The sequence below is a fragment of the Glycine soja genome, chromosome 20, assembly GCF_004193775.1.
Source record: "Glycine soja cultivar W05 chromosome 20, ASM419377v2, whole genome shotgun sequence".
In the NCBI taxonomy this organism is placed as follows: domain Eukaryota; kingdom Viridiplantae; phylum Streptophyta; class Magnoliopsida; order Fabales; family Fabaceae; genus Glycine; species Glycine soja.
Window position 1 is genome coordinate 214,001 of NC_041021.1, and position 11,776 is coordinate 225,776.

At 32.4% G+C, this 11,776-nt stretch overlaps 2 protein-coding genes across 2 annotated transcripts; one reads left to right on the plus strand and one right to left on the minus strand.

Moving 5' to 3' along the window:
- The first annotated feature begins 273 nt into the window (after nucleotides 1-273).
- On the plus strand, nucleotides 274-2,794 carry LOC114402547. The gene is made up of 2 exons (XM_028365169.1): nucleotides 274-880; nucleotides 2,142-2,794. The coding sequence occupies exons 1-2, from the start codon at nucleotides 298-300 to the stop codon at nucleotides 2,147-2,149; spliced, it is 591 nt and encodes a 196-aa protein (XP_028220970.1). The 5' UTR covers nucleotides 274-297; the 3' UTR covers nucleotides 2,150-2,794.
- Nucleotides 2,795-4,885: 2,091 nt separating this feature from the next.
- LOC114401463 (protein TRANSPARENT TESTA 16-like) lies at nucleotides 4,886-8,862 on the minus strand. The gene is made up of 8 exons (XM_028363977.1): nucleotides 8,786-8,862; nucleotides 8,478-8,688; nucleotides 7,608-7,683; nucleotides 7,292-7,456; nucleotides 6,034-6,075; nucleotides 5,884-5,925; nucleotides 5,560-5,776; nucleotides 4,886-5,210 (listed from the first exon to the last, which is right to left on the minus strand). Exons 2-8 carry the CDS (start codon nucleotides 8,663-8,665, stop codon nucleotides 5,203-5,205), a joined length of 738 nt encoding a protein of 245 aa, XP_028219778.1. The 5' UTR covers nucleotides 8,666-8,688; nucleotides 8,786-8,862; the 3' UTR covers nucleotides 4,886-5,202.
- Nucleotides 8,863-11,776: the final 2,914 nt, after the last annotated feature.

Genomic DNA, 11,776 nt, shown 5'->3' on the forward strand with positions numbered 1-11,776 from the left:
ATAATTCAACTACTTAGTATGCTTCAGATAGGAACTGAATTCCTCTCTGAAAGGCAATTGGCCAAGGAAATTGCAAACAGAAAGTGAACAATTAAACAAATGAAGCCACAATATTGTTTTTAATGCTACCAAATTTTATTATCTATATTGGAAAATAGAATTTGATTAGTTGGTCTTTCTTCATCCAGTTCAACTTGGAGTTGAATACCCCAACCAACAACAACAACAACAAAAAATTATCCACATGGTTCTTATTTATAAGATATCAAACTTTAATTTACCAACAGAAACCACATAATGAATATGTTGCTCTGGCTCCCAGCATACCCAACAATCCAACCTGGCTGGGACCTAGATGATGAAATCCATGCCACATTCTTCAAATGCATCAGTTGGCAAGTGGAGGAAACCTTGGATACAGTCAATTGCCCTTACCATTATTTCTGTGATAAAACGTACCCTTCAAACTACCCTCTTGTTGTTGATATCTTGGTCCTTCTCTTCACAGCAGCTTCTTACTTTGTGACTCTTGCCATATTGGTAATGGACATGAGTTCAGGAAGAGGCAGAATCTTTTTGTGTCAATCAAAAAGATTCCTTCTGCCCTCAGGTCCTATATCCCTCCCTCTAATAATATTAGCCTTTGCAAAGGGTCCTCAAATCAACACAATATTCCCACTCAATTGCATTGGTCCTGCAATTCTTCTAATGGTTCTCATTTCTGCATTGTCCTTTGACAATGCAGCTGATAAGGACTTCAAGTACACTTTTTTTGTGGCATCAACAGTGTCTGGCATTTTGCATGCAAGCTTGTATCTGGATTCCGTTGTGCTGCCTTACTACACAGGTTTTGATGCACTCATGTCCTCAACATTTTCAGGTGAGTGTGCATCTTGTGTGTGCAGGAAAGAGGCCTTGTTTGTGGGAGGGAAACTAGTGAGGTATAGGGGTTGGTCAATGACCACATTTTTTGTTGTGGGGGTTTTGTGTTTGAGGATTGTGTGCAAAATCTCAGGAGAAAACTATGCAGGGAAATTTCTGTTCATCAAAGCCTTGATGGAAAGGTTTAGCTGGATCTTAATAACTGTGGATTGTGTTTACCTCACACTAAACTCACCACCAGAAAGAGTGATGTTGAGAGTTGCAGCTTTTGGAGGCATTTTCCTTTTGATTTTCCTCCAACTTCTCAAAGAGGCATGCAGCCAAATTTACTCAATGGCTTGTGTAGCAGAAAAATTGAGATGGGTATCAGCACCATCGCATACAATATGAAGAAAAAGCAAAATGGATTTTGGGAGGTCAATAGTTTAGTTTTGTTGTAAACTACATGTTGGGATTTTCAACAAATTAAGCCTTCTCTTTTCCTTAGCTTAGTTCTTTTTGCTTGTGTGTACTTCAGGCACACATTTTGGCTCTTTAAGTTCAATTATTTTTCTTATATTTGACGTTTAATTTATAGTATAATTGAAAGAAACAAATTAAATTGACTTAAATGTGTTTTTGATCCTTGATATATATTCGAATTTTACATTTAATATCTAATAAATTTTTCCTTTGCGATAAGTCCCTAATATTTGAAAAGCTTTGTGTGAGGTCCTACCATTAGAAAGAAAGAATCTGTTAGTTGCATATGTAACCGTTAACTCTACATGTCAGCAAGCTACCTATGATACCAAGTCAAATTAAATGTAACATGTTAAGTTAACGTGTTATCTGGTATGACATCATATTTTAATTAAATTAAAACAAATAAAAATAAAGGTTTCAGAGGGACCTAATACAAAATTTTTCAATTTAATAGGGACCTGATCCAAAAAAATATCATTACTAAATGTGTTAATACAAACTTGTGCATACAGTAACTAAATACCAAACCCATAACCTTAAATTTGATCACAACACAATTTGAATCAGTGCATATCTAAAAACAACAAAACAACAACAGTTTGTATCATCTACTTAATTGCAAATGCAATGGAGAAAACACACCACAAACCCCAAAGGAAGACCATAATGCATCCCAGGACCTTTACCCTTTTTTCTTTTAATGTTTGTCTTCATCTATTACTTTGTTATTTTTTTCTATAGTTCTTCAACACCATTGGCATATCCCCGAGATTGAGCCTCTTTGATACGTGCAGGAAATTAAAGAGCTGATTTCAAGGACCAATGACCTCCGGGAAGAAGCTTAAGGAAGAAGAAGACTGAGATTTAAGAAGGAAAGTATATGTCTCTTATTCATTTGCTGATTATTTACATACGTATATATAGAGTTAGCTGCTAACAGAATTGTCCTAATCCTTTAGGAATATTCTCAATAACAGAATTTGGTTAGGGCTGTCTCCTAGTAGTAGACAACAATCTTCAGCAAATCATCACTGATATCCTTACTGCCAGCTCAGCTTTGCACCTTCAGACGTAGTCTTCAGACAAAATCCTTGAGGCTTGCTGTTTGCACCACTGTTTCTGCTTACCCCTGTGTTTGCTGCCTCTGTGCCTGATATGCTGTCAACCCCTACTTGCACCTTTGATTCCATCTTTGTGCATGCGTTTTCTACTACTTCCTTTGGTCCCTTATCAAATACCTTATACCGATCACTCTTCTTTTGCAAACATCTTCTTCAATTCTAGCACTTCTTTGTCATTGTTATCTCCTTCACAAGTGTACCAAGTTGCACAAGTAGTATAAAATAATTAATAAGACTGGGTATTGAATTTCACAGGGACTATGATTGTACTCAGAGTTATATGTATATCTAACAATTAAGCAATTAGTGACTCAAATTGAATCTTATTCATTGATTAATTATAAGTATAAACTAAAGGAATTAACTACAAAGAAAGGAACATGAAGGGTAAGAAAGCAAATGCTCCAATTTGTGAGATGGTGTTGTGATGAGTTAAAGAACATATTGGGGGCTACGCTTGCCAGAACTTCTCTTGATGTAATCTTAATAGAATTTTTCTCTTTTTAACATTAATATAATTATTACCCGCATCTACTAGTCTATTCTAACCAATGTTCCTCGAGTGAAAGAACTTAAATAACTTAATATCGCTCTCAATCCCTGGGTGATTCATTACTAAATGATTTACATTAAGAACAAAGATGCATGAACAAACTAAAGAAACCACTCTATCCCTAGATATGACATCACATACCAAAATATCTTATTTGGATTTTTCTTGATTTGAGATGTTAGTTGAATTGTCAAATTGTTGCACCAACAGTGAATGCATAGGGACCCAAATGACAAAGAAGAAGCTCCCATGGATGTCATTCTCTTTTATGGGTAGGGGGACATTCAACTCGCACAAACACCTCAACAATGCCAACCCAGCACTATACGGAGGTGCACTATTAGTCGTCATTTACGACTAACTTTTGTAATGAAAAACTTTATAAATTTTGTCTTTTCCCCAATTTATGATTCTTTTTGTAGGTTTGTACATATTTTTATGTTTAATTTATTTTTTGCTCAGTAGATATTCCCTATATTGTGAATTAATGTGGTTCAACTTCAGTTTCAGGTGAAAAGATGAAGAATAAGAAGGTTGAAGCAGCTGGTGTCTCGCTAAGCAAGGCACTCAGCTCGCTTAGCGGGTTGAGAGAATCTGGAAGCGAATCTGCAAAACATTCATGCGCTCAGCGCGCCATTAACTCACCCAGCGAGTCATCTGTCTCTTCTGACACCCAGCTCGCTAAGACAAATTAATTATGTTCTACATTTAGTTTTCAAAAAGCTAAATAGATGTTAGGATGACATCATTTACCACGGTAGAGTAAGGATGCAGAGGGGTTCGGGAGCCCAAATCAAATTTTTGAAGGGGTTGTGATTACATTTCAATTTTCAACAATAAAATAAAACGTAAGGGTAAAGGTTGAAGTTTCAAAACTTTTGGAGTGCTTTATGGTCCTGTGTAAGTTTTCACCTATAATTAAATAAAGAAATTTTATTAGTGATCCATCCAATTGGTTTGCCTAAAATACAAGTTAGATGAGATGTTCCATATATATAATAATTACATAACATTATTCAGTGAAATGATCTTATTTGAACATTAGAATCTATACTAGTAGCAACCGTTATCATCTTCATTCGATGAATCCCAATGCTACACAACTCATGACATTAAAAGTTGACTTCCTTCTTTAAGAGAAAATTCGCACGTAACTGGAGGCGTGCAGTCAAATGTAAATCTTATTACCAGGATAGTCAATCAATCGATAAATTTAGTAAATACTTTAAACCTGTAATATGATAAAATAAAGTGTACACTCTCCTCTTCCATGCAAGGAATTGTAGTGTTAAGTTTTGATACAATTGTCCTTAAAACAAGTATTTCATTTATTTCCGAGCCTACACGATCCAGTTTAGTTTGCTGAAGAAATTGAATTTGTAATTTAATACATAAGGGGAGCAAAGACAACTTGTATCAATTAGATTATTCAATTATTTATATTATTACCTTTTTCACATACTTCTTTATATTTCTTAAAAAAGAGCTTCTATATATTCCTTTTCGCTTTCAAACATTTTGCACTTTGTCACGTATGACTATAAGATGTTATGTGAAATGATTGTTTTATACATGAAATTAAAACACATTATAAATCACGTGTCACTTTTAAATCGTTCATTTTCTTATTTAGGGTGATCGAGTGCTTACCTAAAAGCAGTATTTTTACCAAGAGAAAAAGCAAATTTAATTGTTTTGCTAATGAATTTGTATTACGTACTTTATTAAGTATTTGATAATATATACAAGTCGTCATCCTCTTAAATTATGAATTATGTTTTTATATACACGCTTCTAAAACAAACCCAGTAGCTAGCTAACGCTACCAACCTCTCTCTATGTACATAAGCATGTATAAAAGTTCTCGGATGTGTGTATATATATATATATGGAAATCACTAAGATTAGCATTTAGCATAGTGAATAGGTATCTAGTAGAGACATAATACTCTAGTCTCTCTTTGCATCATATACATAATTAAGAACATACCCTTCGTTGTCCAACCAACAGAAATATGATGTACAGATAAACTAGATCGAAAACAGAAAACGAAAAGCTAGCAAGTTATAATCGTCAACTCCAAGCCATGATATTCCACAGGAAAAAGGCCAGAAATCTGTCTACTTGTACGCTGATAACATTAATTAATTAGCCACTTCATTCTCTGAAGAACACTCCATCTATTGCTCTGCAAGTCATCACAAACAACACATATCATATTGAAGAATATCGATAATTAATGTGTATATATGCATGTGCATGCATATAAAGAGATGTGATATGATTAAAAGAAAAAGAGCATGACACTTAATACACACACATATCTCTATCTATCTATATATATATATATATATATATATTTATATATATATATATATATATATATATATATATATATATAAATAAGGTGAGTTAGATGATTAAGAAAAAAGAGAAGAAGAAAAAGGTCAGCCAGTTCAATCCCCTCTAAACTTTATTAACAAAACTAATATTCTAAACAACATTTGTGGATTAAAAACAAAAGTATTAATTTATACCATTGTTATAGCTTTGGCCCCTGACTGAGTCTTGGATATTGGGCTGTGCCAGCTGAAGATATGGATGAAAGTGTGGAAGCATAGGAGAAGCTAGTTGAAGGATGCTCCCAGCAGGTTGCTCTTCAAAGAATGAGAAGTGATCCATCACATACATTGGTTTGCTTGCTTCCACTGTAGCAGCAGCCTTCTGAAACTCCAACACTGCTTGGTGGTGTTCCTACATTAATTAGCAAGCAGAAAATATGTCATGTAATATATATTAAACTAGAATATATATGCATGATTATTTTATTGTACCAATAAATTCAAACCATTTGATCTTACCCAGTTGGAAAAATGATTGTTTTCCTCTTCCAAGATCCTTTCCTGAATTATAATTAAGATAGAATAATTATGGATGTTGTTTTAATTATGTCTATTGGAAATTAATAGGTGAAATTTCTGTGTATATGTATGTGAAAGAGAGTTAATTACCTTCCTTCGTAGATTCTCCATTTGCTGTTGCAAGAGCTCATTCTGCATGGAAAGTCATGTCATGTCAACCAATTAGAGATAATAAAGATGGAATCATGAAAAAAGTAATTGGATAAATTACAAAAAATTGACAAACCAATTCTTTATGTTTCAATTGTTTTAACTCTCATACTTCAGGGCATTTTGTAACAAAATAAGTTAAGGTGGGATGAAAAACATAACATTCCATAAGTAAAGCAGAAAATCAGTAAGACAAACCTTGTTTCTTAATAGAAATTCAATTTATACAAAAAATAAAAAATAAAAATGAAACTTCATTAAAATAAATTGAGTACCAGAAGTACTCATGAAAGAAGTACAAGACCAATCAATGTCTAAGAAGTTACACATAGAAAACGTGACACTAATCCACATGCTTTTTTTTTTTTAGTTAATCCACATGCTTAATTGTGATAATTGAGAGACACTCCACAGGGATTACATGTTCTGACTCTTTGTTTAAAATAAAATATCAACTTATACATGACATATGAAACGTTAAAATTATTTTTTTTTTCATTTTAACTAAATTTTATTTTAGGGGAAAATATAGTGTTTAAAATTAAAAATGATGGGAACACTAAAGGAGGTATTTATATTGAACTCAAATTCCCTGTGCTCCTTTTCTGTTCCTCTAATTCAAATAACACTTCAAGAAGTTAAAAAAAAGTAACAAATAAGAGAAAAAAAATGTTATTCTGATAAATAAAAGAGAGAGAAATGTTATTCTTTTAATCACATGTTTTCTTTTGATTGGAGAAAAAAGAGAAACTCGATAGAAAAATGAGAATAGCAGATTTCGGTCCATTTACCCAAAATAGTTTATAGATATTAGCATATTAGTTAAATCCGTGAATTGAGTTTAATAAACATGGTACATGCATTGGATTTGTAACAGGGGAACACATATAGTGAATCGAACTATATTTGTTGACAATATATAATTAATTGCTAATACCTGGAAGGCTAGCTATGAGCAAAACAACAACCAATTTGATATTTTAATGAAATAATTAATTTGCTTATTTGACATTCATCACGTATATACTGTTAATTTTCATTAAACATTTTGATAAAATGTATGGTTTGGTTACTTACATTTTTACACATAATACTACACTGAAGTGTTGAAAATGATATAAACAAGAAAGTTGAAGAAAACCAATCTTGTATAGCATAGGAAATTAGGAAAATAATATCGATTAATTAGAGCATGTACTTGACGGTTTCGAATCCTTGCCACAGAGTTCTCCAATTCTTGTTCAAGTTTAGTCAAATCTTCATATTGTAAACCCCTCATGTCCTCTCCAAGATAGCGTTGAATTTCCAATTCAAGACGGATAGTTTGCTGCCTCAGCATTGCCATATTATGGAAAAATTCTTCCTGTAACATATTTAATTGAGCAAGGAACATCAATTAATTAGGAACTAAAATTCGTGTATACATATAACTTAACTCATCCATGTTAGCTAGCTAGACTCAATTAATTTATCAAAATATTAACGAGATCGAATTTTGCACGTAAGCCTCATACTCGGGGATGATCATGTCCACGTTCCGCTATGGGAGTTCCTTTTGATATCTGGTACTGCTCTATGATCTGCTCCATCCTGATAACAAAGTTTTCATCTTAATTATTTAATTTCATACATTAATAAATTCCACAATGTAAACTTATTAATTATTATATCTGTAAATTACTTCATATTTTTCGGGAAAATAAAATCGTGTTCATCATCAGTATATAAACACAACATTAAAAATACCCCTAACTTTTGGTCTGACATTTTTAATTATTATGTGAATGTAAAAGTACTAGTTAATTGTAGGTTAATAATTAATACAGAATCGATGCAGGTAAAAAGAGATCGATGACTTTGATTTCGTAAACATGAAGAGTACTTAGATCCTTGAAGAGAGTTTAAAGCACAAGATCACAAATATATTGTGGTTGAAAACGAAATGTATAACCCACCACATGCCATACCTGAAAAGAAATTAAACATTATGGACTTGAACTGGTCAGATCTATAATCACTATGTCAGAAAAACTGAACATGAAACTGCCCTCCAAGTCCAAGGCACTCAAGTGGGTCAACCTTAAAGTTTGAGAATGAAATAAAGATGATAATGACCTAAAATCTCCCCTCACATAACATACACACACACAGAAAACCTAAGAAGCAAGAAAGAAACCCTTAACACACACCACACCACAAAATTGGTATACATTTGAGGAGAGAAATTAATCAAGAAAAATGCTAAAAACCTAACACAGATAAGAAAGCAAGCTAGCCCTTTTGGCAGAATGCATATATATTTTACTTGAGAAATTGAAACAAATTAAAGTAAGGGATCTGAGAGAGAGAAAAAATGAAATAAAGGTGTAGTAGGCACTAATTACCTAAAGGGTTCGGTGCACCATTCCCTCATCTTCCCGGTGCTGGAGAAGATGATAATCCCAATCTTAGCATCACAAAGCACAGAAAGCTCCTTTGTCTTCTTCAAGAGGCCACCTCTTCTTTTGGAGAAGGTCACTTGCCTTGTGGTGGTGTTCTCGATCCTCTTTATCTCAATCTTTCCACGTCCCATCTCAGTTCTCACATACACAAACCCTACATCAAAGAAAAAATGTTCATAAGAAGGTGAGAGTGATCGAGAGAGATAAAGGGTGGTGGAAGAAAGTGTTGAATCTTCAACAACTTTTGATACCTCGGAAAACTTTCTTTCTTTGTTGAATTAATTAGACCTAGAGCTTGAGAAATATATATCATCATACTAGTTAGTTCTATTAATATATACCAAGAAATATGAAAGCAATTTCTGAGAGCCAACAATGAATGTCCGAAACTACCACAATGCCTTTTTGTATTTGGCATGAAAAATGTAGAGAGGGAGAAGGGGTAGTAATGTCATTTTGTGTTTTTGATAATAATTAAACGCGTAGCTGAGACCAATGCGCATGCATAAGGTTCAAGTTCAAGCCAAAGATGAAGAGTGTTTTTTTTTTTTTTTTTTGGTTTTGAAAACATGGGCATCGATCGCATGAATGGCATTTCAGTAATATTCTCCAACATGCAAGGCCTCTAATGTCATTTCACATGAGTGTTGACATGCCGTAGGAGTTGTTGCAAACCATACCACTATTCTAAAGTGAAATCAGAACTTTGCCACAAAAGGCAAAAGATGAGAATATTAAGGTTCCCATAAATAGGTAGAGACTAAATTAGAAAAGACAAAGAATCACAGTTGCTGTGTGCAGCATTCATTGGCACATGTGCTTATGAGTACAAGTAAGTAACTGCGTTTGAAAGTGAAAATAATTTTCACAATGTTATTGTATGTTCATATTTAACTCTGATCTGCATCACTCTTTCTATGGTTAATATTTGCCGTGCCTTGTTTGTCATTTTGTTATTAGTTACCTCTCTGTATTTGCCACTGATTTAGATGTTAGAGAAGCATTATTATTGCAGCACTATGTATTTATCTAAATATTATTTTAACCTTTTTTGGCCTTTTTATGTTAATTGAAGAACTTCAATTTTCAACCTTTTCTTTACATTTGTTTTTTTTTGTTAAATGTGTGGTGACAGCAAACATTTTGATGAGATATATAGCTAATGTGTAAGTTAACTATGACGTACGTACTATATGCCTATATCATCAACTGAAACAGACAATTAACTTAACATTTTTAAAATTAAATTCTCAGTACGTAGTCAAGTTAAATAACTTTGATTTAACTATATTATTGTAAAAAATAATAATTAATGATTCGTCATGAATATCAAAGAATTATTTTAATGAAAAGTTAAGCTATACCTATTGCTTACATATATAAATGAAAATTTCTCAATTTTATTTTTTTAATCGGTATCCTAAGACAGTAGTTAAAAATACCCTTATTTCAATAATGCATGCAAAGTAAAAATTGCTACTATACACAGGGGAGCAAGGAGACATTAATTATATTTATTTGAAGGTTCCATTTAAGTTTAACTCAATTAATCTTTCTTTGTCATTCTCCTTTCGTTAATATTCAGATATTTGATTTTAATGCCCCAATTTAATTTTTTAATATAATTGTTTAAACCCTGTACACGTTTTGAGGCCTTTCTTTCTGGTCGGGATTAAAATGTAGTTCGTAACATTTTAGTATATCTTATGCTAAAGTGTTTGTTTTAAATAAATTTCCTTATAAAAAAACAAGTGTCAACATCATTTTCTCAAAAATAAAGGGTGAGTTTCTTCAGACAATTAAGATGAATCCAGTAAATATAATCACACATCCACACGTCATGCTGCCATCGCGGAACAACATAGAAACAATGAGTACTAACTTCAGAAAGCACATGCATGATCCCCTATGGACTATGATTTTCTCTCTGGTCATATTTTCTTTCGCCCACATGCTATACCCTGTTATTTTGTTTTTTATCCTCAAATTTTCTATCAATTAATTATTATGTTGGGTCAATCATTCACCATTAGACCGAATTATAGCTAACTTGTAAATTAATTACACAGCTTAAGAAAAAGTATACGACTATATCATTGAAACAGACAATTAATTTAACATTTTCATATTTAAAGATTCAGTAGTCAGATTGAATGAGTTCAGTTTAACTGTATTATATCATAAATATGAAAATAACTATGGTGATGAAAATTTTGGTGTGGATCAAAAAGATGAAGCTATATAGGAACTAGCTAAGAGATAGAAATAAATCTGATAATTTGGTTTATATTTATTGGTCTGTACGTATATTACTCTAATGCATACTTTGATCGTAGTCGAAAGCCACTGAAAACCTAGAAAACTGCGTGATGTGTTCTGAAGAATCCGACTCAATCAAGAAATGACCATAAAGGATCGCTTGAAGCACAGAACAAGTCTCAGTTTTTGCCATGATTGCGAATAATCCCTCCATGGATCCAACTGTGATCGTCTTCCCCACTTGGACTCCTCATTTAAGACAAAGTATCACCTGCAAAAAACTGCTTCCATGTACAACACTCTCGCATTGCATTTACATGAATAATGAATAATATAATTTTTTAAACCCTGGACATATATGTAACGTTATTCATTTTCTAATCAATAAAGGGTGAGTTTCTTCAAACATTAAACAAGAACCATGCCAATACACCACACGCAGTACCATAGAAATAAGGAAAATTATATTTGTCCCATAAAACAAAAATTACAATTATAGAAACCAAAATAAGATGTTTTAAATTATAGGAAGTAAAATAAAAAAATTATTGTAACGATAAAAACTAAAATAATAATTAAATCTTCTTATTTTTAATGCATAAACAAATATATAACATTTTTTTAATTAAAGAAATTATTATATTTTTTTAAAATACAAATCATTGAAAGTTGAAATGTAACAACACTCTTTCAGTCTCTTATGGATAATGTTGAAACAAGGTTTCTAAGAAGCTAAAGTTTCACGAAGCTTCAAATTAATCATTTTTGCCATTCTAATTAAACTTGTTTATTTGTGTTAAATCAACGCTCTCGTTCGAGAAACACATGTTCCCAAAGAAAATGACAAAACACTTCTTAACGTTCGCCTAGCAGCCACGCGTTTAAAGCAGAATGTTCCACGCATGAACCTCACAAAGTAGCACCTAGCACCACTTTAAAGTTTTTTTTTTAAAAAAAATCTTGAAAAACCAAAAAAAAATTAA